Source organism: Callorhinchus milii, unplaced genomic scaffold (assembly GCF_018977255.1).
Source record: "Callorhinchus milii isolate IMCB2004 unplaced genomic scaffold, IMCB_Cmil_1.0 Scaffold10, whole genome shotgun sequence".
NCBI classification, from domain to species: Eukaryota; Metazoa; Chordata; class Chondrichthyes; order Chimaeriformes; family Callorhinchidae; genus Callorhinchus; species Callorhinchus milii.
Window position 1 is genome coordinate 17,747,756 of NW_024704751.1, and position 27,945 is coordinate 17,775,700.

Consider the following 27,945-nt stretch of genomic DNA (forward strand, 5'->3'; position numbering starts at 1 on the left):
GTGTGTGTGTGTGTGTGTGAGGATGTGTGTGTGTGAGGGTGTGTGTGTGAGGGTGTGTGTGAGGGGGTGAGGGGGTGTGAGGGTGTGTGTGTGTGAGAGTGTGTGAGGGTGTGGGTGTGTGTGAGTGTGTGTGTGAGGGGGTGTGTGTGTGTGAGTGTGTGTGTGAGGGGTGTGTGAGGGTGTGTGTGTGTGTGTGAGGGTGTGTGTGTGTGAGAGTGTGTGTGTGAGTGTGTGTGAGGGTGAGTGTGTGTGAGTGTGTGTGTGAGTGTGTGTGTGAGGGTGTGGGTGTGTGAGTGTGTGTGTGTGAGGTGTGTGTGTGTGTGTGTGAGGGTGTGTGAGGGTGTGTGAGGGTGTGTGTGGGTATGTGTGAGTGTGTGTGTGTGTGTTGGTGTGAGTGTGTGAGTGTGAGGGTGTGTGACTGTGTGTGTGTGTGAGGGTGTGTGTGTGTGTGAGTGTGTGTGTGTGTGTGAGGGTGTGTGTGTGTGTGGGTGTGTGTGAGTGTGTGGGTGTGTGAGGGTGTGAGGGTGTGTGTGTGTTGTGAGGGTGTGTGTGTGTGAGTGTGTGTGTGAGGGTGTGTGTGTGTGTGGTGTGTGTGTGTGTGTGAGTGTGTGTGTGAGGGTGTGTGTGTGTGAGTGTGTGTGTGTGAGGGTGTGTGTGTGTGTGTGTGAGTTTGTGAGTGTGTGTGTGTGAGGGTGAGCGCGGTACCTCTCTGTGTGTGTGTGTGTGTGGGTGTGTGTGTGTGTGAGTGTGTGTGTGTGTGAGGGTGTGAGGGTGTGTGTGTGTGTGAGTGTGTGTGTGTGAGTGTGTGTGTGTGTGTGTGTGTGTGTGAGTGTGTGAGTGTGAGGGTGTGTGACTGTGTGTGTGTGAGGGGTGTGTGTGTGTGTGTGAGTGTGTGTGTGTGTGTGAGGGTGTGTGTGTGTGTGGGTGTGTGTGTGAGTGTGTGGGTGTGTGAGGGTGTGTGTGTGTGTGTGAGTTTGTGAGTGTGTGTGTGTGAGGGTGAGCGCGGTACCTCTGTGTGTGTGTGTGTGTGTGAGGGTGTGTGTGTGTGTGAGTGTGTGTGAGTGTGTGTGAGGGTGAGTGTGTGTGTGAGGGTGAGTGTGTGTGTGTGTGTGTGAGTGTGTGTGTGTCTGTGAGTGTGTGTGTGAGTGTGTGAGGGGGTGAGCGCGGTACCTCTCTCTGTGTCTGTGAGTGTGTGTGAGTGTGTGTGAGGGTGTGTGTGTGAGGGTGTGTGTGAGCGCGGTACCTCTCTCTGTGTGTGTGTGTGTGTGAGTGTGTGTGTGTGTGTGTGTGTGAGGGGGTGAGGGTGTGAGTGTGTGTGTGAGGGTGTGTGTGTGAGGGGGTGAGCGCGGTACCTCTCTCTGTGAGTGTGTGTGTGAGGGTGTGTGTGAGTGTGAGTGTGTGTGTGAGGGTGTGTGTGAGGGGGTGAGGGTGTGAGTGTGTGTGTGAGGGTGTGTGTGTGAGCGCGGTACCTCTCTCTGTGTGTGTGTGTGAGTGTGTGTGTGAGCGCGGTACCTCTCTCTGTGTGTGGGTGTGTGTGAGGGTGTGTGTGAGCGCGGTACCTCTCTCTGTGTGTGGGTGTGTGTGAGGGTGTGTGTGAGCGCGGTACCTCTCTCTGTGTGTGGGTGTGTGTGAGGGTGTGTGTGAGCGCGGTACCTCTCTCTGTGTGTGGGTGTGTGTGAGGGTGTGTGTGAGCGCGGTACCTCTCTCGGGGCCGCCATGGCTGTTGTGGCTGTTGGGGCTGTTATCGCTGTTGTGGTGACTGTGACTGACTGTCGGTGTGGGGGCCGCGCGCGGTGCAGGCCGGGAGGCGAGCCTCACACCAGCAAATAACAACAACCCCCCCTCACCCCCCACAGACACACCCCCTCACACACACCCTCACACACACACCCCCTGACCCTTCACCGCGGCGCCGACAAACCCAATTAAAAAGAAAATTTAAAATAATTTTTTTTCGGGGAGGGGGGGCCTCCGGTTGTCATGGCGACGGGCCCCGCCGACCCGGCGCTACGTCACTCGGCGTCACGTGATCCGGAGAGAGAGAGAGAGAGAGAGGGGAAATCCCAGGGGATTCCCCCAGAGTGAGGACACAGAGAGGTGAGACCCCACACAACCCCCACCCACACCCCCCCACCCACACCCACCTCATTCGCTCACCCACTCACCCCCCCCCACCACCTCACTCACCCCCCCACCCACACCCCACTCACTCACTCACCCCACCTCACTCACTCACCCCCCACCCACCTCACTCACCCCCACCACCTCACTCACTCACCCCCACCTCACTCACTCACCCCCCCCACCCACCTCACTCACCCCCCCCACCCACCTCACTCACTCACCCCCCACCCACCTCACTCACTCACCCCCACCCACCTCACTCACTCACCCCCCCACCCACCTCACTCACTCACCCCCCCCACCCACCTCACTCACCCCCCACCACCCACTCACTCACCCCCCCACCTCACTCACTCACCCCCCACCTCACTCACTCACCCCCCACCTCACTCACTCACCCCCCCACCTCACTCACTCACCCCCCCACCTCACTCACTCACCCCCCACCTCACTCACTCACCCCCCCACCCACCTCACTCACTCACCCCCCCACCTCACTCACTCCCCCCCACCTCACTCACTCACCCCCCACCTCACTCACTCACCCCCCCACCTCACTCACTCACCCCCACCCACCTCACTCACTCACCCCCCACCTCACTCACTCACCCCCCACCCACCTCACTCACTCACCCCCCACCTCACTCACTCACCCCCCCACCTCACTCACTCACCCCCCCACCTCACTCACTCACCCCCCCACCTCACTCACTCACCCCCCCCACCTCACTCACCCCCCCACCTCACTCACCCCCCCACCTCACTCACTCACCCCCCCCACCTCACTCACTCACCCCCCCAACTCACTCACTCACCCCCCCACCCACCTCACTCACTCACCCCCCACCCACCTCACTCACTCACCCCCCACCCACCTCACTCACTCACCCCCCCCACCCACCTCACTCACTCACCCCCCCACCCACCTCACTCACTCACCCCCCCCCACCCACCTCACTCACTCACCCCCCACCTCACTCACTCACGCCCCCACCCACCTCACTCACTCACCCCCCCCCCCCCCACCCACCTCACTCACTCACTCACTCACTCACCCCCCACCCACTCACACCGGGGAATAATCATCATAAATAATTATCATCATCATAATAATAATCCTGGCATTAATATAGTGCCTCATCACTACCGTGGGGACGTCTCGAAGCCCTTCACGAAATGCACAGTCACCACACTGCCCTTTTACCGTGCCTTCCGCGAAGCGCTTTGGGACGTCTCGAAGGGCTTCACGAGCTGCACAGTCACTACGCTGCACTTTACCGTATATTCCGCGAAGCGCTTTGCGACGTCTCGCAGACGTGATAAGGCGCTGTATCACATCGCAAGGATTATCATCATCATTATTAATATATACTGCAAAGTGGATGGACTGTATGTTTTGTGGGCGAAACGCGGCACATATGGTCGTGGATTGTTGCAGACTGTTTGTGGGGCAATGCTGTACGCAATTGGCTGCTGGAGTCCCCTGGGTGGGGACATAAAGGAGTGACGCAGAGTGGGGGGGTCCCCCCCCGCCACCCACCCACCCACCCACCCCAGACCGCAGCCAAGGATAGAAATACCCACGGCCATTTGTGGAGGCGCACTGAAATCCAACCAGTGAAACGTTATTTGGGGAAATGCGAAATGAGCATTTTTGTACAAAATAGGAACTGAGACACAATGTTACACTCAACGCTGCCAATGTGATTCAATAAAAGTAGCCACTGCACTATCATCCATCTTCCCCACTTTTTGTCTGGGCTGCCTCAAGCTTAAACCCTCCGTCGCCTATCTGTCAGACTCAGAGAGAGAGAGAGAGAGAAAGAGAGGGTGGAGATCCCAGGGGAATCTCCAGGGTGAGGTCAGAGAGGAGAGACACCCCCAGATAATAATAAGACTTGCATTCGATATAGAGCCTTATCATGTCGTTGAGACGTCTCAAAGGACACTGGCAGGCAGAGCAATGAACAGCGAGTGGGTCTGCAGGCAGGAGAAACGTAATGAAACCAGAAAGAAACTTGGACACGTGTAGTTGGGCGATCGAACACCTCAGCAATTCGCTTTCCGTGAAACTGAATTGGCTGCTTGTGACCGACCGTGTCGGACAGATGTGAACCGCCTAAAGCACAGCCGAGAACTCATGTGATTTTTGTGAATTGGTGGCAACAGAAGATGTGCTGACGTCCCTCTTCTGGCTAACGTCTTGGGAGAGACGTTACGGAAACGAAACCTTCCATTGCGAGCAAAGGGAGTCGTTTTACTTATCGTCATAATAGAATGTATATTGATACCTTCGATATAATAATAATTCTTACATTTGGCACAGCACCTTTCGCCTTGGGAGGGCGCCCCGCAGTGCTTCACGGGATTTACTGGGAAGTGCAGTGACTGTGTATTTTGTGGGCAAATACGGCAGCCCAATGAGCACGGGTCACCCAATTTTATTTGGGGGAGTTTTGGCCAAGACACTGGGAAAAACTCACTTCTCTTTTCAAATAGCGCTATGGGGGCCACTATTTAACATTTCAGTCAAAAGGACGGCACCTCTGACAATACAACGCAGCCCTGGCACTGCGTGGGAGTGTCAGCTTTGACTATGTGAGTTCAAGTCCTGAAGTGGAGCTTGAACCCAGATTGGGGGCAGAAAGGTTGAAGGCCCGATGTTGGGGCGGGCAGTTCGGGGGATGTGAGGTAGACCATTGCCTGCCGAGGGGAGGGAGTGGGCGGGTAAGTAGGGTTTTAGAAGGTCACGAAGGTAGCGTGGGGCAAGACTGTGGAGGGATCTGAAAATGAGGAAGAGGATTCTGAACTCAATCCTCTGGGGGCTGGGGAACCACGCGAGGCTGGGGTGATAGGCTCACCGAGCCGAGAGCAGGAGAGGACACAAGATGCAGAAGTTCTGAAGAATCTTGAAAACCTTCTGATTCAAGAGGCGAGAGTTCTACCAACTGAGCCAGACTGTCACATATAAGATTACCAGAAACAAGTAGGGAATTATGATTACATTAAATAGCCCCAGTGGGGCAGCTGGCACCAGTAATAGACTCAAAGTGCCACAAAGAATACTTCTATGGTCAATTCTGTTATTTCTATGGTAATCAGGACTCAATTGAGCTAATCTTACACCCTCTAACGGCGATACTAGGGACCTGCAGCCCAGTGTGACAGATTTGCTCAACTCTTAAGGGACCTGCAGCCCAGTGTGACAGATTTGGCTTCAACTCTTACTCCACACAGAGCCTAATATAATCCCTCCAAAACCAAAAACAATAATAAATTGGTCATTTTCAATCTACGACTGTTTGCTTGTGCCGCGTTCGCCCACAATATACAGTCAATTCACTTTACAGTGTGTTCTGTGAAGCGCTTTGGGACGTCCTCCAGACGTGAAAAGCGCTATATCAAATGCAAGGATTATTATTATTATTATTATTGCACCAGAACTCTTCTTTCTTGTCTGAAGATCTCGACCGATTTGCATCTTAAACCAATATGCCAGCTCATTCCTGTGATATCAGTATTTTGCTGAATGCACATAATGCTCAGATCCTCTGCAAGATTGAAAACAGACTGAAGTCACAATGTGGTTTTGTCTTGTGTGCATTGCCCCCGGCTTCCCTTAACAGGATAGCTTGACAGCCAAGCCTGGGTGTGTATAAAGCAATGACTAAAAAGCTGGAACAGATGTTAACATTTGCTGCAGATGTCAAGAACAATCGTAACCACAACCTGCACGTATATAATGGCTTTTATGTAGGATGAAAAAGGTCTTGAAGTGTTTCATAAAATAAGATTACTTAAGAGATTGTTTGTGGGCAAACACAAGAGCTGACTGACCTGCATCAGCAACGTCCGACAATCGACGACGAGATAAATAACCAATAAACTGAATTTTTTTTGGTGGTGATTCTAGATGAGGGAGGAGAAACTCAACACTGAGACATAGCAACAAGGGAAGGACTCTTAACACCCACCTCAATAACAGGCAGGGCTTTGGTTTAACAACTCACTGGGTGAAGCGATGATGATCTGGAATGAAATAATAAACAATACTTGCCATTAAGTGTAGCTGATCACATCACATCCCAAAGCACTTCACGGAAGAAATTACTTTGTAATGCAGCAAATGTTTTGAAGGCAAACGCGGCAGCCAATCTGCCTCAGCATCAACTAATTGTTGCAGCTGATTAATGTGAAATTCGTGAGGGTGAATTTTGATCAAGGGACGAAAATTGGCACTGCAACTGCATTTCATTTTAAACGTTAATGAAATGACTTTTTTAAAAAAAGACAAGAAGCATGAGAGTGGTGTTCATTGAGCATTGCACAGCGGGCTGGTTAGTGTCTCAACAAATGCGAAACACTATCTTGTGATTCCATTGAAATGCTGAATAGAGATAAAGATGGAATTTCGATTCTAGAAGAAAAAAAGGTCAGATAAGTAATGAAAGGTGAGGCAGGAATATGGGAGTTGGCTGAGGAAGGGTAACAACACATTACAAGGGCCTTTCATATCAGGAGGACGTCCCAAGGCGTAGGATAGTCAAGGATTTGGACCGGAACCGGGGTTGGGATCGGGGGGTTGGAGAGCAGGGAGGGTACGGGAAGGAGGGTGACCGAAGGTGTGGTCGAAGAGGAGGGTCTTGAGACTTGTCTTGAAGGAGGCGAGGGAGCGAGGCGAAGGGACTGCGGGATGAAGTTCCAAAGGGTGGGGCCAGAGAGGTTGAAAGTAACAGCTAGAGAAACAGAGTAATGATTAAAAGGTGTAAATTGCTCCTATCACTGACCCTTCACTCTTCAAACCCCTTTCAGACCCGAGGCTACCAGGGGTGGACTTCTACATCCCACCAGCGGAGAGGATCAATGTCCAATCCAATTTTGGCAGTTTCAGAAAGTGACTGGCAACATGGCAGAGAGAGTGAGGTAGGAGCAGCAAACTAGGACTGGACCATCTGAGAGTACGGGATAACAATGATGACTTGCACTTGTACAGGGCCCTTCACGTGGGGTAGAGTCCCGGAGCACTTAACTACAGGATCATATGTAATATGTTTGTTTGGTGGATTTGGATGAAGGGAGGGCTAAGGTCATCAGGTGTGTGAAAACAGCAGCGTGAGGTGACAATCGAATGCAGGCAGAGGTACAAGGTTAATCCTTGCTTTTGGATTAGTTAGAGAGGTACAAATACATACACACAACCTTAAAATCACTGATAATGTAGGTACACTTAATTTTTTATTGTGGATGTCAATAGCCATGTAGTCGATGCATAATTACATCTTCAGTAAAAGTTCAATGATTGCCACTTGCTAATTCATTGAGCAATAATTTCTAGTTTATTGGTGGGAAATAATAGTCATTATATATTACAAATATCTATCCAGTAGATTTAAAAAACACACACATTCCCCCATTTCATCGATGGTGGCTCAATTGAAAGCTCACTCGCCATTAATAATAATAACCCTTGCATTTGATATGGTGTCTTATCATGACATCATGTCTCAAAGAGCTTCACCGAATAAAATACAGAATGTAAAGTGTATTTTGTAAGCGAAACACGTCAGCCAATTGCACACAGCAGTGCCCCACAAACAGTCATGGATTGAGTCACCACATTTTGTTTATTTTGGAGGGATTATTACCCCTGGAAATCGATCCGACAATCGACCAGCAACCAGGTTCCTACTTACTGCTCAGTAAACAGAGGTGTGTGGAGTAAGGAAACTTGCCTAAGGTTTCTCCCCCCAGGAATCAAACCTGGGTCCTCTCGTTTGTGAGGCGAGTACTCTAACCAATAAGCTACGAGACTCCACACATATATATATATAATATATCAAACCAACTGCAGATGAATCACAAACTGACATTCTTGAGCGCTTAGGGAATGGGAAAATTGTGGTGTTTCAATTTGGGTCACAATACAACCAGCATGGAGGTGTGGGGGGGGGGGAATTACACTAACATAACCACCACCGATTGTGTTGATCAAAATACAAGTAATACAGAAAGATGTAGAATTAAAACACTGCACATCTGCAACAGCTCAACACAAGTAGAAAATGTAAACTACTTACAACAGCAATGTTATCAAGAATAGTACATGTTGTCCATGTTTTTAAATCTCTGTAAAAAGCTCTGATATACAAGGCTAACATAGTTTAAAATTGCTAAACGATTAATATATAAATAACTTCCATTTCTGTTCACATATGGAAAGGCAATACGTACACTACATAACACAACGTAAATAACTTCAAAACAAAGTCTAGTCACCCTGGGGGCCAGATACCAATATCTAGCTGCATATTAGATAATAATGATTGCATTTTGATATAGCGCCTTATCACATCTTCGAGATTCTCAAAGCGCTTCACAGAATATACTGTGAAGTGAATTGACTGGATATTTTGCAGGCGAAATGCCAACAAGTTGATTTTATTTTGATACAGTGACATTTGTGCAGCTCAGCAAACAGACAAATCTCCATTATAAAGTCTCTCTTTAAATAACATTGGTACAAGAATTGCTCATTAACCGTTTCCCTGCTGGTTTCTTTTATAAACTTCGTAAACACAATCTTGGGCAGCACACTTCAAGTGATCTGCAAGTACCAGCTTCTCCGAGTCTCGGGCACCTTTGGTTTCCATGCTACCTTACCCAAGGCCAAGAGGATGCCACAATTGCCTCTAATTGACATATCAACCAGCAAATGGGATTAAACAAAACATGAGATTGTTCAGCTATGTTACCCGCCCTCCCCACTTTTGTGGAGAAAGCCATTTCAAGGCAGCCTGACTTGGGTACGAAGCTGTAAAATGTGGCATAGCGCACATTAGTCAAGACAGGGCATTGTCTCCGTGCGCTCTGAAGTCCAGCGCCCTTATGCTATAGTTATTGGGAACCACAAATATTTGGAAGTTGTGCTGCAGATTTTCTGATAAAATATATATAACACACATTTTATTGTTCTGTTGTGTGTTCCCTTGCTGCAAAATTATTTGGGAAGAGAGAGAGAGGGGCGTTTCCTCTCAGGCTCCACCCGACTCTGTCTCGGAGCTCATCACTGGGAGGCAGATAAGAGCAATATGGATTAACACTCACCCCCCCAACCCTTTCTTTCTTCTGGACGGTTATCAGGGTGGCGATTAACTTCTATCCCACCTCTCACACAGTAATCAATGTGGTGAGGGTTCTTCAACTTCAATGGACATTCTTCTTCAAATGACAATTAATATTTATATATTGCAACTTTCACATTGAAACGATGACTCAAAGTATTTCACACAGCTGTTTGGGAGCTCGAGCTATGGGGGTATGTGAGAGAGTTGGCCAGAAGATTAGAACACTATATTGTGATGTACTAAAAACTATTGTAATATTTTTTATGGTCTTATTCTGCTATCTTTTTGCTAAGAGAGTGAGACAGTTTTGTTTTGGGCACTGGAAGATATTCCTGGGCTCAGCAAAGCTTTGACAACTTTGACTTCTTACTTATGTCCGCTAGCTTATTAGGAATACATTTTGGGACTACTGTGCGATACGGGAGATTATATACGTCAGCCTTTCTGATCGGAGAGAAGACGAAGAGAGAGAATAGAGGTAATAGTTCTCAAAAATAGATAAAACTTAACTAAAGTCAGAAGCTATACTGAACATGTCTTGTGAAGTGGGGTTTTAACCGAAAGGTTGATTAAAGGATAGGAAACAAACTAAGTGTTCATTTACATGGTTATTTGGAATGTACACACGTAAACAGTAGTGTCACCCAGAGAATTACTACTTAAAATAAATAATAATAATCCTTGCATTTGATATAGCGCTTTTCACGTCTTTTAGACGTCTCAAAGAGCTTCACAGAATGCACTGTAAAGTGAATTGACTGTATATTTGTGGGCGAAACGCGGCAGCCAATTGTGCACAGCAATGTCCCACAAACAGTCGTGGATTGAAGTGACCAATTTATTATTTTTTTTCTTGAGGGATTATTATCAGGCGTGTGGAGTAAGGATTCTTGCCCAAGGTTTCGCCCTGTGCCGGGAATCAAACCTAGGTCTCTCGCTAGGCGAGTGCTCTAACCACTGAGCTACAGGACTCCACAAGTATCTCCACAACTTCTCCACAAGTAGAAGTATTATTATTAAATTATATCTGGATTCTAGTATAAGGGCCACAATTTCTATGTAAGAAGATGATACAAAAATAGGGAGTAAATCTGCTAATTATATGTACTGTATCTCCAAATGGAGACGAATAGACTGGGCAGTAAAACCGCAGATGAAATTTACTGCAGTATAATATGAGGTTACACATTTTAGGAGGGAGGAAGAGAAGATTTAGATGCTAAATAGTAATATTTTAACAAGAGAAGAGACCTAGGGGTTAACATTCATAAATGCAGCTGAAGTAACACCTTAAAAGTAACTTAAAAAACACCTTAAAAGTAATTTAAAAGTAACTAAAGTAACAGCTGAAGTTCACCCCAGAAAAGTAATTTAAGAGTGCAATGCTCCGCATCATTTCCTGATTCAAGAATAGCTAAATGCAAACGTTCATCAAGTATTTAAATTCAATGTTCATTTCACCATTAAATTTAGTTTGGAGTCAGCAACAGGTTTTGGACAGTTAATGACTGTACACCATTTTAGTTTGGACCAGCGATTCATTTCATTTTGCTCAGAGGGAACAGTAAACTGCAGACAGATTTATATACGAATCCCGCATATAAATCTTGGCAAACCACTATTTAGGTGAAGCTCCTGTTTTCAGATGGTTCACTTTTGTTTAAAACAGGCTTTTTAAAATGTTCGAACTTTTTTTTAATATTTTAAAAGAAGCGATTGTGGGACGCAAGAAATAAGAGTAACGTGCATATTCTTCAAAGTTTGGGACGGGGCTATGAGCACTCTTGTGCAAGATACATTCTAAACGAACTCCCTCGGTGTATTTTCACACACGCGGAAGCTTCTTAAAAAAGTGCTCGAGTCACTGGGGACGAGACGGAGACAAGAGTCCCGAGAGTTTGTCTCTGAGAGCTGGTGCTTGTGACTTAAGACTAGCGATTGTACGTGCTGCATGGGATTGCCTGGGGAAACTGCCATGGGTTTCCTGTGCGCTCCTGTAAGTGGCCTTGCAGAGCTGACTCTCTCTCTGGACGGCAGCGACCGACTTGCTTTTTTTTTACACACATCTAGTCTTTACACAACACAAAATTAGATTCGTAAAGCTCCTTTCACGTCGGGATGAGGTCCCAAGGCACTGGACAGTCAGGGATTTGGACCCGAGCCTGGTGGGGGGATTGGGGTAAGGGAGGGTGGGGGAAGAGGGAGGGTAGGAGGCTGAAGAGGGTAAATGGGGTACATCGATACAATACTTCATTTACCAATTGCTTTAGTGCACAGGTTTACTCACTCCGTGCGATTACACTGTTTAGAAAACTTACATGAAACTGTCAGTTTCCATCCTGATGCATTACAACACGCAACAGCAATTGAACAACATTCCAAGGCACTCGACCCGAAATGATGCTTGTTTCGCACAATGATGAAAAACGTTATTGTACAAAATAAGTCGTAGCTTAGAATTTCTGTATACGGAAAAAAAATTGCATTATTGTTATTATTCCAAGGTACCGTCTGCAATTGTCGTCTTCATATATAAAAATAATCTTGAATCAAATTGTACAATTTTATTGAACACCAGAAATATAAAACGCTATGGGTCGGAATTGCTCAACTTATGAATCCTCATTTGTAAGAAACTGTGCGATGAATTCCTGTGCCTTCTTCTTATTCTCAAATAGGTTGTAGCTACTATTCTGAAAGGAAGGCGGCCTCAGTAGCAAAGCTCCGAAGATGCTCGCTGGAGAGAGAGAGAGGGAGGGGGAAAAAAAAGGAAACGTTTCATTTCCCCGTTCGTAAAAGGAAAGAAAAAATAGTGTTTCGTGGCATGAGAATTGCACAATTGTAGACAATCTTGTTATGCTGACAGGAAGTCCAAATTTATGTTTCGTGGCTCACATTACGCTCCAGGTGGTTGGAAGATTGTTTGAAAATTATAATAAATAATAAGAATCCTTGCATTTGATACAGTGCCTTATCACTTCTTCGAGACGTCTCAAAGCACTTCACAGAATACACTGTAATGTGAATTGACTGTATATTTTGTGGGGGAAATATGTGGTGGAAATAAAATGAGGAATATTAAAAAATGAGTGAATGAGAAGCAGAGTGGGATTAGTGTAGATGGCTCAGGTGGAGACAAATACCAGAGTAGGTGTGATGGGAGGAATATGACCGTTTCTATGTGAGCGGACTTGGCTTGCAGTTCTGTTAATTTGCAAAGAAACCAGTGAAGTTGTAATTATATTTCAAATACAGAGAGAGAGAGAGAGGCTGCCAACAGTTAAAGCCATAGAGAGACTATGGAGACTATGCAGACTAGAGAGAGAGCACAGACTAGAGGGAGGGCATAGAAGTAGTGTAAAATAGACAGCACTTTTTGAGTTTTGTTGTATGAAACAGTGTACCATACTGCGTTGATTAAAAGAGAAAACGCACACACATACGAGTATTGTTGCTGGGCTAATTTCTCTGGTATACAGACCCTCCTCTCCTCCAGGATTACACATGGTTTCTTGGTCCCATCCTCACCTGTAACACATCAATCTCTTGGGTTCCTCAGAACACAGTGGATAACCCTTTAGCTTACCAAGTGTAGTGATGTCAAGGTTGTTGGAGGCTTGGTGTTTCAGAAGCTCTCTAAGGAAAGCCATTATGTAGTTGAATACGTTTCTGTGGCATGGAGGCAGCATCGAGACAACCTTACGAAAGATAAAAGGAACAAAATACACAACTTATTTTCTAAAATCCAGACTGTCTTATCACACCTTTTGACTTATGCATGGTTTGTTTGCATATACAACACTCGGATTGACTTGCCGCTCGTGATCCTGGGGTGTCCACATGTTCAAGTTCAGAGGCAAAATGTGTCACTTCATGTTGTACTGCAATGTACTGCCATCACTGAGGGGTTCAGCCTCTCAGCCCCTAGGCTCTGGAACTCTATCCCCCAGTGCCTTCGCCGCCTCCTCCCTTTCCTCCTTCAAGGCTGGTCTCAAGATCTTTCTCTTTGACCGTGCCTTCAGCTCCCCTCTCTACCCCTTCCTCGCTCCCTCCCTTCCCTCCCCTCACTCTGACCATTCCCCCCCTGCTCGGGTCCTGACCCAACTGTACAGCGCCTTGGGACGTCCTCCCGACGTGAAAGGCGCTCAATAAATGGAATCTTGTTGTTGTTGTTGTTCTTAGCAAGCTATGCAATGGCTGGTATTAGAATAAATAAATAATAATCCTTGCATTTGATATAGCGCCTTATCACATCTTTGACACGTCTCAAAGTGCTTCGCAGATTATACTGTAAAGTGAATTGACTGTATATTTTGTTGGTAAAACGTGGCAGCCAATTGCGCACAGCAGTGTCCCACAAACAGTCGCGGATTGAGTAACCAAATCATTTTTTTAAATTTATTTTAAAAGGAATTATTACCCCTGGAAAAGTGATCCGCTAATCGTCTAACAACTGGGTTCCTACATACCCCTAGATTAACAGTGGGGTGTTGAGTAAGGAAATTTGCCCAACGATTTGCCCTCCCGGGAGTAGAACACAGGTCCTCTCGCTTGTGAGCGAGTGCTCTAACCACTGAGTTACCGGACTCAGATTTCACCAAACATCACGTACACACGTTTCATTGACCAGACAGGAATCCTGGCCAATTGGGTGAGATCAGTGATGGCAAGCAATAACTGGGGACTAATGGTATTGAGTTTGAGCATATCCATCAGTGGTAAATATCATACAGTGAATGAGTAATTTAAGTTCATTCCTATTACAATTTTGCTTCACAGAACCGGGATCCAAACGAGCAGAAAAGTTAGGTGTAAAGAAAGGGAATGGTGCTGCTGTACCTCTTTGCACTGAGTGTTATTGCTGCTGCACTCTAAGCATTTCCAGTACATGTCGTAGCAGATGACTGGCTCTGGAAGGGCGTCCAGGAAAAGCAACAACGCTTCAGCTATCGAATGGTTACTGCCAGCTGTGAGCACAAAGGGTTAAGGAAAAGAAAAAACACTTTGCCCCCCCCCCCCAGCCTGGGCAATCAGCAAAACACATTGAAAAAGAATATCAGTGGCGTGAACATTGCTATGCAAGTAAATCCTCAAAGACCGTTTGATGAGAAACTACAGTCTAATGAATTGCGGGCCCTACAATAAGCTTCGTTCTATTGATATATCTCAGTACTTCCTTGTTACCATAGTCTAAGCGGACACTCCAATGCAATGCTGGGACGTGCTGCTGCATAGAAATGGATTCATTTATTATGGGGACACCATGTTACAAATGAGACCAAAAAAATGAGACGTTGTGCTATTAACAGAGGAGTGGAAAGGAATGACTGCCAGGCCCACTTCCAGTTTGCCTGCTCACTGCTGAAGACATTTTTTTCTGCACATTGAGCATGTCCACTAAACACAAGCGCGTCTGCTGACATCTGGTCAGGGCAGGAACCCAAGTTGTCCTGCACTTCCAGTCGAGTGCGAGGACCACATAACTGGGTCTGTTATCCAATAGGACACACTGTCATTGCGAGAATCTTAATCAATGCGCTAAACATTTCAGAACATGAACTGTATTGACATCTAATCGGAGTATTTCTTTGGCTCGGAAACTTTAAGGTCTGTTATTTCACTCCTTAAAAATCTCCACATTAGTTGTGCAGCCTGGTCGTTATACAGAGAAGGATACACAGGTAATCCGGGATTCCAGTGTCTAAGCAATCTCGAATCGCATCGAATTGACATCTCAGTCCTGGCTGCTGGAATATGTCTTCCTATACACAATCACAACATTTTAACACAGTCAATGAAACCTCTACGTTAACATGCCCCCTTAACCAATTCAGTACCATCAACTCCAAAGACGTTTTGTTCAAGGGGAAATGCTACCATAACAAAGCAATACTGAGATCTATTAAGAGTTTAAAAATAGGGCATTTACAGTGTTCGAATCGAATGAAAAGCCCTTATCAATAACAACAAATTACATTTCCACAGCGCCTTTCATCAGGGGGACATTCCAAGGCACTGGACAGTCAGGGATCCGCAACAGAGCTGGTGGTTGGGATCAGGAGAGGGCGGAGGGCGGGGAGGGTAGGGTTTCCAGAGTCACCGAAGATGTGGACGAAGAGGAGATTTAAATTTTCAAGATTCAATTTCACCCACAAAACGTGAAGACGAGAAAAGTCAAAGAAAACGAGAGAGATTCCGAAAATAGTTTTTGTTAAGTATGAGGGACGTCACCTGCTGGGAAGCATTCCGATACAGGTGATCCACCATCATCCAGATTTCTTTGGGGATCTCAAGTGGCTTCTCTGTTAGAAGGTCAAGCTCCTCATACCGTAATGGCATTTCTTCCTGCAAAGCAAAACATACAACAATTAACCTGGAGAACCAAGGCTTCTGAAACCCAAAACATTTTGAATTGCGGTCAAAAATAATTGTGGTCATTCTCTAAGAGTACCTCTTCTGGGTCAAATTTTCCCAACAGTCCCGATGGCTTTAATGAGGATTGCAAATTTACATTTTAAATAATCATAATAATAATAATCCTTGCATTTGATACCTTCGTGTCAGGAGGGAAGTTTCAAAGTTTCAAAGCGCTTCACAGGATTTATTATAAAGTATGTGCAGATCAAATAGACTGAAGGCCGGGCCACTGCATCCAAACTTCTCATGATCTTGTGGAGCCCGAAACGTAACCTTGTTGTACCTTATCAGTGAAGGGTCTAGACTTTGTCTGTCCTTCAACCCAATCTTGCAATAACAAGTCCTTTCCTGACGATGGTGCTATCTGCACCAACAACATTCATCTTAACCTGGTTTCTAACAACAGAGTGAACACTAAAGAGTATCAACAGTTCTTGTAACTTGTCAGAAAAAATCATGCCTCTGTCAGGTTATTTGCAGCAAAATATCCTCTCCTACCTACAGAAGCATCACTATGCTTGACAGCAATTAATTATCTATGAAGCTTTGAGATGTTTCAATGTGGCAAAGCACTATTTTGTTATATATAAAAAATATATTTTTTGCATAGACTGTGGTACACTGCTGTGCGCAATTACAATTGGCTGTCGCATTTTGCCTGCAAAATAGTCAATTCACTTTAGAGTATAGTCTGTGAAGCACTTTTAGACGTCTCAACAACGTAATAAGGCGCTATATCAAATGCAAGAATTACTATTATTAATTATATATATTAAAAAACGTCTTTCTTTATTCTCATGTCTCTCCGTTCACTCACCAACTCTCGTATTCTTTCAGCCGGCATGTCTTGGATTGGCTCCCTCATCTGGCAGAGCGCTTGCAAGGAGGATCCAAAGCTGCTCGGACGATAGTTCCCAGATATGGCCAAGAAGTAGTCTTTCCCTCGGTCCAGATGTAAAATTAAAATATCCTCAATTTTGTCCTCCTGAGTGTTCAGCTTGAGGGCAGTAGATTTATTCACATAAACTTCTAACTCGATCTCTATCGTACCTCCTGAAAATAAACCCAAAGGAGGTCTGAGATCTCGCCTCGCTCACAATTACTGTGGCCTGATCCACACCTGAGTGAGGATCTTGAGGTCGATCGGCTGAAAGACCAATTGGAGCTTGTAGAGGATGCGGGTAAAAAGTGAGTTTAGTTTAGTGCAGGGAGGACGCAAGTGGCTGAATTATTTTTGGGATTGTGCCCTTGGAGTGAGTTGAGAGTGATCAGGAAGTAGAGGAAGGGTTGAGCTGAAAGAAGCTAAGGTTTATACAGGATTCGACGTTAGGCAGATTACAGCATCAGAGTACCTGGAATCATAGACACTTCCATTTCCCACACGTGGCCTGACAATACTAGACTGACACTTCAAAAACAATTCACACCAAATAAGGGCTTTTGCGGAGCTGCCAAGGCACACTCACAAAAACTCTAACCTCCTGCATATACTGTCTAACAACCATCAGAGGGAGATTGTAAATGGCAAAAGCTCATCTGTATGGCACCCGGGCCACTCTGCTTTTCAGGATGTTGAACGCTTGAGAGGAACGGAATTAAAAAGAAACGAGAAATAACATTTATGTTTTCCACTCAGAATTCTGTAGCTTACCCTGAGGCAGAATCCCCCTGTCAGGGGTAACACTGAGCCAAGGTTTGCAATATGAAGGCTCGTCCAATTTGGTGATGAATTCAAACTGACAAGGCACCTGTCCATTATTCTCCACAGTAACCGTTTGGACCTGAAGCTGCATAAACTTCACATTCTCAAAATGGAACTAGAGAGAGAGGGGGAGAGAGAGGGAGGGAGAGAGGAAAAGGAAAAATTATATACATCAAGAGACTGGTTGAGACTATTTCACGTACAATTCTTTGCAAGGTTGTTATCAACGTTTTGTAGCAGTGGCTCTCTGGACTGCAGTAAGAGTGCGCGCTGGTGATTCAGATTACTCGCATTTCTTTTGCACCATTGAATTATAGTCCTTTATAATAATAATACTTTCATTTGATGTAGTACCTTATTTCGTCGTTGAGACGTCTCAAAGCGCTTCACAGAATACATAGTAACGTGGATTGACTGTATTTTGTGGGCGAAACACGGCTGTCAATTCCCACAAACAGTCCATTTTAGCCCCAGTTCCTGCACAATATTTGGGCCAAAAATGCTTTTGTGACCTTGGATGAAGTTGGTATTATTGACTGTTTATTGCGGGGAAATACAAAGACAACGTGAAAGATGAGAGAAAATGTAAATTCTATTTCCCCTAATTCAGCACCAAGTCTCCAGATGCAAATCAGAGCTCTCCTCTTCTCCTGTCAATGCACCCAAAACACATTCCTCTACCAGATATGGTATGTCTCACATTGATATGAGATGAGAAAGAGATGAGAAAAGATTTGTTCTTGTTTGAGCTGACTTACAAGTTTTACTTACAGTAATCTAGATCACAACTATGTTGAAATATTTTAGTTTAGAAGATTCTTATTGGCCTCAACAGATTTTTATCCCACCTGCATGGGCCAGACGCAAACTCAGGCTCCAGAAACTAAGGTGCATTGTTCTAGACCTGAAATTGGTTCGACATACAATGACAAAGTCAAGTTTGAAAGCATTTCTCAACAATTTCTGTTGTAAGCAGCGCTAAAGCTAAATACAATTTCATGTTCAGTTCTACAAACAATCTGTAGCACCGGCAATCTTCACCTTTTCCACTTTGTTGGCTCACCCTTGACACTTGTTGGATCTATTTAGCTGGGAGGAATTACTCAAGCTGAACGTAACTTGCATTTACACACACTATGTGGATCAAAAAGGTGAGCGAACCAATATGGAAAGACGAAAGGCGTCTTACCTCTGTATTGGACACCGACACCGAAGGAATACATTCATTCTCCATTCTGTCCAATGAGCGAACGATCTCTTCAAATGTCTTTCTGTACTTTTCGTCATTGACCACTTTTATCTGCAAAGATTGTAACTTTTAGTGGTCTGGCAAAGAACGAATTGAACCCAAAACTGAGCGGAATCTATTGCACACAGACTATGGTCTCAATCAGCCTCATGCAGGTGAATTTAAGGAAAAATATCTATTCGCAGATCACAACTATGTGCTTTTCCATGCTTTAACACCCCCCACCCCCGTACATGCCACTGTTAATTTCCTTGCTAAGGCACATTACCATAAAACATCTGCACACAAAAAAATACATTTCATGTCAGGCCCATTTCATACCATAAAAAGGAACATAAACATAAAAAGGAATTTGCCGTCATTACTACAGTAGTTCAATCTCATGACTGCCTGAATAATTCTATAGTGCTTTGAGGCTTTGCTCACCACAATAAATCATTTACTAAGGAGTTAAGGTACAGTAGATTTTTGGTAACCTTCAAAAAGCAGTTCAGTATTCAAGCAAAAGGGAATAAGAGAATAAGCCTGTCTAAAAAGTTCTTCAACTTCTAAACCCTGTGTTGCCATTGGCAAAACTATCAGTTTGGACACAAGTTTTTATTCGGAGGTGAAGTCTCACTCCATTGCGGCGGATGGGAATTCCCTGGAGAAATCGCTGGTTTTGTCACAGTCATTGTTGACTGTGACAACCGAAGCACTGATCTTCCAGTGCCTTGGGACGTTCTCCTGACATGAAAGGCCCTGGAGACAAACGTAATTTTGTTGTTGGTGGTGGCAGCGACACAGCGGTGACGCAATTAAAGCACTGTAACAATTATCCGGCAACAATAACAGGCTGGAAATCAACCCTGGTGAAGGTGAACAGGAGGCTCCATTACCCCAATCAGGAATGCTGCGCTAACGGGCTTATGATCGCTGGTTTTCAGGGCCATGTGACTGCGATACTCCAACTGCTCCACGTTCTTGCCTTTCCAAAGGATTCGATCGCACCAAGCCGGGATTCGACATTTCTCACTGGCAAAGAGACGAGACAAAAATATTCTGTAATGTCTCTCTCACACAACAACAACTTGCATTTATGTAGCGCCCTTCAAGTGGGACAGTGTCTCGGAGCACTTACACACAACATTTCATATAGCGCCTTATCAGGTTAAAATGTCTCAAAGCACATCACATGATTTACTGCAAGGTGTAGTGACTGAGCATTTGTAAGCAAACTCAGCAGTCAAATTGCGCACGGAAATGTCCCACACATAACTCTGAACTGAATGATCAATGTTATGCAAGGGAATGATTGGCCAAAACACCAAGAGAAACTCTTATCTCTTTTTGAATAATGCCATGGGATTTTGCTTCAGTGCCAGTTTTAACGCCTCATTCAAAAGATGGCATTTCCAGCAATGCAGGGCTCACTGATGTGTCAGCCTAGACTTCAAAGTAAATTCAAAGTCCTTACCTGGAGCTTGAACCCACTAAACCTTCTAAATCACAGGCAAGAGTGCTACCAATTGAGCCAGCAGACAGCAAATTGATGTAAGGAAAACACTATGCGACATTTATTTAAACGCAGGTAAAGTTGATTTCAAAAGTACCAACAATATTTCCTCCTTCATCTGAAATAATAATAATAATCCTTGGATTTGATATAGCGCCATATCATTTTGTTGAGACGTCTCAAAGCGCTTGACAGAATACACAGTAAAGTGAATTGACTGTATATTTTGTGGGCGAGAAAAAAGTAATCTCGTGATCTTAAACAATGGTAACGCAGTAAATAAACAATTAATGGGCTGGTTACCTGGTGTCCCAGTTGTCAGTGCCAGTGTCATACTTGTACGTTGGAGGAAAATGGATTTCTCCTTCCTGGAATCCTTTGAATATGCTGCCTTCTTCCATCTGTTTCTTCAGCTGTGCCACAAGAGAACAGAAGTTCTACCATTTTAGTAATAAAAACAGATATTTGAGTTCAGTTTCTAAATAACAGTTGGTCTCCAGCATGGACCAAATCTTAATTTTCTTTTCAGTATTTATTTCTTCTCCTTAAGGTGTTTTCTTGTGCTCTTTTTCCTTCTACATGGCACAAGTTATCCTTCAGCTATTATACACCAACAAGCCATGACTCATGTGTAAGCTTTTGACATAAACTATTAGCAGGCTATTAAACTAAAGGGGCTTCACTATATATATTTATACACAGTACCCCTTAGCTTACAATTGGCTGCCGCGTTTTACCCACAAATATACAGTCAATTCACTCTACAGTATACTCTGTGAAACGCTTTGAGACGTCACAAAGACGTGAAAAAGCACTATGTCAAATGCACGGATTATTATTATTATTACGCCTTTTACTCATTCGCCACACTTTGGCGAGAATAACCTATCTTTTTAGGAGCATTTTTCACCTGAACAAAACACCCAAGATACCTGCTCCAAGGTCCCCAAAAACATCTCCCTGACAGGGTCTCACACTCTGATTTTCTGCCCCCGCTTGCAAAGAAATATGAGTGGTTGATACTCGTTGTGTAGACTGCACATCTTTCATTTTACCTGGTCAAACTTGCGAAGCGTCTCATAATCCTTCTGCTCTATAAGCCGTTTAATGCTTTCTACGTCCTTATAACATATCCTGTAGTTCAAGTCTCCAAGCCACAGAACCACACTTTATTTGACAAAAAAAAGGAGAAAAACAGAAGAATATGAAAGACCATGATTAAATTAGCTTAATTTGAATAATGCTCCAGTAGACCAGGCTTTCAGTGATTTACGACATCAATTTGGCAGCTTAATAATAACAATAATAATCCTAGCATCCTATATGGAGTTGGGCCTAAAACAATTATGTTCAAGTGTGAAATATTTGCAACAATCTACAGGGTGTCAGTCTTAAGACTTAGCTAAATGAGTGCAAGTTGTTTTTATGAGGGCCATATCTGAAGAAGCCAGGAATAGGAAGAAACCGGAATCCTCTTCCCAATAGCAAGATGCCCTCTGAATGTGAGAGGTTACATTTGTGAAACACTTTGGTTTATTTTGGGAGACGACAGCAACAACTTGCACACACACACACACACACACACACACATACATATGTAGCGCTCTTCATGCGGGTTAGTGTCCCGGAGCACTTGACCTATGGAGACTTACTCGTGCTTCATAATGGTGAGCGGTGGCTGTGTCAGGGTGGTCTGAACAAAGTGCATTCTGGTGCAGATTTCTTTGTAGTCCTGGTTACGTCGGTCGCACTCTTCAATATGAGCTGCCAGGTGAGAGTTAACAATGCACACAGTGGAGTTATGAAACTGAAACCTTATACTCACTCCACCCTTGTTTCCCTAAAGAGAGAAAAAAACAAATGAAAACGTCTTCTCATTTCCAATTCAACAATACATTTCTATTTACATTAGCGTTCTTTACGTCGGGAGGACTTCTGTGAACTAGTGCCAGACTTCTGTTTAGCCTCTTCCTATTGCACCACATTTGAAAAGAGGAACTGAGTGGCAATAGGTGAAGCAGCTGAAATTGCCATGTGTTAATTGGCTGCCATGTTGGTCTACAAGTGCACAGTTACTATATTTTACCAAAAACACTTTCAGACGTTTCAATGTTGTAGGCATAATAATAAATGGAAGCATTATTATTTGATTCAACATTGCTCCAAACAAAGTACAAGATTGGAGTCAGGGAAACACATTAACGCATGGCATCTGGGAGAGAGGAATGATGGAAGTGAGTTTTATCTTCATATTTTCAGACAGCAAATGACGTCTCTTTCCTTATCATTGCTCATCTGTGATTCCATTCATAAAAGATGGTGTGATGTGGACCAACAACAAAATGCCCGAATACGAAGTTATGCAAGCAAATTAACTGAATATCTTTGACAGGATACATTGATTCCATGTATCACCAATTAAAATTACAGAGTTTGAACTTTCATTTATCAAAAACTTATTACGTCAAAGCTGCAGCTTCAGTAGATACAAAACTAATGGTTAGTGACACTAATTATAACCACATGAAGAAGTAGTACTGTTCTCTGTAGCCAATATAGTCACAAGCCTCTTTTACAAAAGCCCAAGCAGTGAATTTGAAGGGGAAATTGTAGTGTGCTTATTTTGTAAAGATTCTCTTTGATATCCCAGCCAAAATTTATAATGTGAATGTCCTAAAAGCAATCTCCAAACACGTTGTCCCAAACAGGAATTATAGCACCATAGAGACATTGAACTAATATCCCATCTGCCTTTTCCAGACGGGAAAGGCAAATCTGATTTGCTTTTCACTCCACACTTACCTTCAACAGTACAGCTAAATTTGCAACTAACTATGTGCGGAATCATCGTCTTAAACCTAGATTAATAATACTTGCATTTGATATAGCATCTTATCACGTCTTCAAGATGTCTCAAAGCGCTTCACAGAATATACTGTAAAGTGAATTGGCGAAACATTTGTGTTGCTATATTCTGATGGTTATGATACTTTTTCAACCCCACTGTGCAAAGTAGCATTATTAGATTATAGTGCTTTACTTATAAAATTATGTGCCACTTATCTATTGTACTTTGGGGTCTCCTCAGAATTTCGCCTCTTATTAACACTTACATGGCGCAATACAAACTATTCTTAATTTTTTTTGCTTAAAATTCACTTTACCATTCTTCCCATGATCCCTGTTCCTACGGTTTCGGTCTCCACCGCGCTGATGTGTTCAGCATGTTCTTTCCTCACGTATAGTACAAGCATAATTCCAACCAGTCGCACAAGCTTGATCTGAAACAGAGAGATTATGTTCATCAGTGCTTCAAATCGTTACCGTTTTACTCTGGCAGCTACCTGCTCTGGGAACACAAAAGTCAACTGCAATGCTCCCACCAAAGCAATGACTAAGATGAAGTAACTCGATACAGACAAGCAATGATGATTCTTAATTCATTGTACAGTAAACCTTTCTTCCCAGTTCCTTGGGTAGTTAATGTTGCTTTATAAATTGATGCTTTTTGAATGATGTTCCTAAAAGTTCTAGTGAGTGACCTTATTTATAACAACAACTTGCATTTATATAGAGCCCCTCACACAGGGACGCTATATAAATAGTCCCAGAACTCATATACATGTTTTTGATACGAACACAACAAAATCCAAAACCGCACATCTTTACCTTTGCATATTTGGCCTTTGGATGAAGACTTTTGGACACAACTTTAAACCACTCCTCTTCCTTTGGAGTATCATTAAAAAAGAAGGCTTCTTTACTTAGGTCAAGTTCCTGAAAGCTTTAAGAACATATCACAGGAATGGTATACAGGGCTGAGAAACAACTGCAGAACAGGCAAAAATGGTAAACAAATCCACACAATCTGAAAAGCTTCTATACTCATATTAATCATATTCATGTGGAGTCCTGTAGCTCAGTGATTAGAGCACTTGCCTTGCAAGCGAGACACCTCAGTTCAATTCCAGGCAGAGGGCGACACCTTGGTAGAGTTTTCCTTACTCCACACAGAACCTAATAATAATCCCTCCAAAATAAAAACAATAATAAATTGGTCATTTTCAACCCACGACTGTTTGTGGGACGCTGCTGTGCGCAATTGGCTGCCGCGTTTTGCCCACAAATATACAGTCATTTCACTTTACAGCATATTCTGTGAAGCGCTTTGAGATGTCGAGAAGACGTGAAAAGCGCTATATCAAATGTAAGGACTATTATTATTATTAATTAATTCAATTCATTAATGGCTAAAATTATACGTTCTTTACACACACTTGTTACTGATCACTACAGCTGCAGGTTTGACTGGATTTCAGAGCGATTCAGAAATCGTTGAGACATTTAAAAGCCCTTCACAGAATAGATTTTGAAAGTTTATTGACTGTATATTTTGTGGGCGAAACGTGGCGGCTAATTGCGCATAACAGTGTCCTACAAACAGTCGTGGATTGAGTGACAAAATTATTGGGAGGGTTTTTGACGATTATTATCCCCAGAAAAGCGATCCGTCGATCGACCAAAAACCGGGTTCCTGTTACTGTTAGGTAAATAGAGGCGTGTGGAGGAAGAAAACCAACAGCTGTCTGCAACAGCTGGCCCAACATTTCGCCCTGCTGGGAATAGAACCCAGGTCTCTGCTTGCGAGATGAGTGCTCTAACCACTGAGCTACAGGTCTCCACATAGTAATGTGTTTGCTATAGCTGTTAACGATATGGGGTAGCGTAGATTTACTGTATTTTTGAACAGCTTGGGCCAAATAGTAGGAAATTTCAACACCAAGCATGGTGTATAGTCACTGTTTTGTGCTCGGAATTGCTCTCAATTAATCCTGGATGCTGTATGGTTGTGAGCTCTGTACATTTTTTTTATATACACTCAGTTTAGGCCACAATCTCGCAGTCATGAAAGGGTTGTTAGTAAATTTAGAAGTTCTATAAACTACTTAGGGAGGTGTTGACATACCCGATACAGTAGATATCAGGCGGTTCACTGTCAGTGTTGAGCCAAAGTTTCAGATCGTCGCTGGGAGACTGGCCATTCACATTGTACGTGCCGACAAAAAACCTGTACACAACAGAAATGATTCATTTTAACAACAACAACTTGCATTTATATAGTGTCCTTCAAGCGGGGTAGCATCAAAGTACAACACATCAGCGCACAAAACTATTTCAATTTAGGAACTCTACACTGCTGCACCCTCACGTCACATTGCTTACAATATCCGCAGAGCAAAATGTTCACAAATAGGAAATATTCATGTTAGAGATGCACTGCATTCAAGTCATCTTTTCAGCTTCAACTAACCTGAAGTGTTTGATATATGTGTACGTGTCCTCTTGTTTCAGCAACTCAATTTTGATCAGGTTGTCTCGTAAGCCGAACTGAGGCATCCCTAGGATCTGAGATTTGTTGGTAACCATTAGACTGGATGTGCGGACCATATTATTGGTTATTTCACCCCTCACTTTACTGTGCCTGAAAACCAAAGTAAAACAGACCGTTATCCTCTTTGTCCCAACATCGCCATCGACTAAGCAACATGCCTAATAATAATCCCTCCAAAAAAAAAAAAAACAATAATAAATTGATCATTTTCAATCCACGACTGTTTGTGGGACATTGCTGTGCGCAATTGGCTGCCGCGTTCGCCCTCAAATATACAGTCAATTCACTTTACAGTATATTCTGTGAAGCGCTTTGGGACGTCCTCCCGACGTGAAAAGCGCTATATCAAATGCAAGGATTATTATTATTATTATTATGCACGTAAACTCTTTGCACCGTACGGGTTCACTCCATTGGTTAGTACTTATTTTTCAACACAGATCCCTGTGGGATCTCTTGGCCCTTTCTGTTTGCTGGAGTAAAACCATCACTTGAAGCAATTGGGTTTTACTAGAAACAAATGGGACCATTGAGGGTTTGGAGGGTAGAGCTCGATTTGGAAGGGATCAGATATAAATTTTTTTTTTAAAAAATCGAGTCCGCCTCACCCCCTCCCTTGCCTTCTTCAAGGCCCATCTCAAAACCTTCCTCAATGCCTTTGGGCATCCTCCCATCTCCAACCCTCTCGACTCCAACCCCCAGTACGGATGCAAACCTTTCACTATCCAGCATCTTGAGACGTCCTCTCGACTTGAAAGGCGCTGTATGAATGCAATTTGTTGCTGTTGTCTACACACTGACTAAAATGGGACTGGATTTAAAATAACATTTGTGGAAAAATGGACTACAATAGGGAGGAAAGGACAGCTGATATTCCCCATGAATCCAATCAAATGTAGTAACAAGTCAAAATCACCTGCAAACTGTTTGAACAAACATCTACTTTACCGAAATCAAAAAACACTTGTCAAATCCAGGGCCATGTGGTGGATTTTTCCAGCGTTTGTCTTCTTAACGAGATTCTTGACTTTCTGACCCGCCAGACATTCTCGCCAGAGTAACATTGCTCACCGTAGCTTACACAGTCCATCGTGTTATCTTTTTGGTCAGTTGGGGGTCTGACATGAGGAAATCATCACCTTACTTAAGAATATCCAAACCAAACAGATTTTCATGCATAGATATACACATGGAAATTCCCAAATTTGGAATTGAATACTCTCGCTTCGGAGGGACGGATCCTGGTTACTTAATTCCAAAGAGTATTAGGCACAGGAGCTATGACTTGGAGAACCCAGTGTGCACGTTGGGGTTCTACTGGAGTTTAACTGGCTTAAAAACACATAGCTTGCCATTGAAAGCACTGTCTGGCAAGTCTGCTGTTTCTCTAGCTAGGACCACCCTACCCGTTAGGGCAGGGTTAATGGAAGAGTCGGGAAACTCCTGCCTCTGGTGACCAGTCTGTCTCTCCAACTCCCACCGATGGCGGTCTGTCATCAGCACTACCGTGGACCTGCCTGACTCAGGAACCAAGCTATCTGGACGCCACAGAGGTTTGACTAGATTCCTACAATCCGTTTCCAAGCATGTCGCCTTGCAGCCAGTTCAGCTCCAGGGGAACCCCGCTTATTGCTTACCTTCCCCTCCTCTTTCCTTCCATACAGTGCTCAGCCTCAGTGCTACCATTCTTCTCCATCTAAAAAACATAAATGTCTATCGCCCTCGCCATCTGTATCCTATCTTCCTTTGAGTTTTAGATCCCTCTCTCTGTGATTCTGTCCGTCTTGCACAGTCTCTCATACTCACTTGCTCTTTTCCCTTCTCTCCAATTCATTCACTCACACTGTGTACATGTGTAATCCCTGTATTTACTTTGTGTATGACTTTCTTCTGTCTTCTGCTTTTATCTCTCTCTTACCTACAACTAACACACTCACTCACACTTTTCACTCCCTTTCCCTCGATCTGTTACCTCTCGTACTTGGTTTCATTCACTCACTCTTGTGCGATTCCCAACTTGTTGCAAGGTTTCCAAGCAATTTCAAAGTTTTGAGTGAACTTACAAAAGTGGCTCTGGACCTGAAACATGTGTGTCACCCCTAATTTTGCCCACAAAATATAGTCAATTCACTTTACCGTATATTCTGTGAAGCGCTTTGAGACATCTCAATGACGTGATAAGACGCTATATCAAATGCAAGGACTATTATTACTTATAATAAAATTATTATACATTTTAGAATTACTCCACCTCTTTCCCACATGGGTACTTTTTAAAAAAATTAATGTTGTTTATGTACCATTATTTATGAGTCTGGAACACAAACCAATCCTGCAGATAAGGAGCTAAAATTATCTCTCTTTATATATGTTCCCCAGTGGCCATCAGATGACCCAAGACTGTTGAAGATACTGAACTGGGTCAGTGTCTAAACCACTTCT

At 43.9% G+C, this 27,945-nt stretch overlaps 2 protein-coding genes and 2 long non-coding RNA genes across 5 annotated transcripts in view; 2 read left to right on the forward strand and 2 right to left on the reverse strand.

The window, feature by feature from the left end:
- Positions 1–1,795, reverse strand: part of mtf1 (metal-regulatory transcription factor 1) — a 55,758-nt gene extending 53,963 nt beyond the window's left edge. Inside the window, exon 1 of the mRNA XM_042338818.1 lies at positions 1,701–1,795. The gene's annotated coding sequence lies outside the window, so the exon portion shown is untranslated. The remainder of the gene's footprint in view (positions 1–1,700) is intronic.
- A 232-nt stretch (positions 1,796–2,027) lies between these two features.
- LOC121849766 lies at positions 2,028–27,935 on the forward strand. Its single transcript, XR_006085319.1, has 3 exons — positions 2,028–2,097; positions 6,937–7,047; positions 27,883–27,935. It is a non-coding gene; the product is annotated as an uncharacterized LOC121849766 (long non-coding RNA).
- On the forward strand, positions 9,519–12,210 carry LOC121849765. The gene is made up of 2 exons (XR_006085318.1): positions 9,519–9,726; positions 11,927–12,210. It is a non-coding gene; the product is annotated as an uncharacterized LOC121849765 (long non-coding RNA).
- Positions 11,442–27,945, reverse strand: part of inpp5b (inositol polyphosphate-5-phosphatase B) — a 39,915-nt gene continuing 23,411 nt past the window's right edge. For both annotated transcript variants that reach the window (XM_042338529.1, XM_042338528.1), the window contains 16 exons: positions 25,423–25,593; positions 25,078–25,179; positions 23,781–23,895; positions 23,276–23,392; positions 21,764–21,951; positions 21,167–21,278; positions 20,415–20,524; positions 19,495–19,630; positions 18,557–18,667; positions 17,317–17,482; positions 16,483–16,718; positions 15,480–15,593; positions 14,926–15,010; positions 14,088–14,215; positions 12,835–12,946; positions 11,442–11,985 (listed from right to left, as the gene is read on the reverse strand). In XM_042338529.1, coding sequence (XP_042194463.1) covers positions 11,861–11,985; positions 12,835–12,946; positions 14,088–14,215; positions 14,926–15,010; positions 15,480–15,593; positions 16,483–16,718; positions 17,317–17,482; positions 18,557–18,667; positions 19,495–19,630; positions 20,415–20,524; positions 21,167–21,278; positions 21,764–21,951; positions 23,276–23,392; positions 23,781–23,895; positions 25,078–25,179; positions 25,423–25,593 — 2,128 coding nt within the window. In that variant the 3' untranslated portion in view covers positions 11,442–11,860. The remainder of the gene's footprint in view (positions 11,986–12,834; positions 12,947–14,087; positions 14,216–14,925; positions 15,011–15,479; positions 15,594–16,482; positions 16,719–17,316; positions 17,483–18,556; positions 18,668–19,494; positions 19,631–20,414; positions 20,525–21,166; positions 21,279–21,763; positions 21,952–23,275; positions 23,393–23,780; positions 23,896–25,077; positions 25,180–25,422; positions 25,594–27,945) is intronic.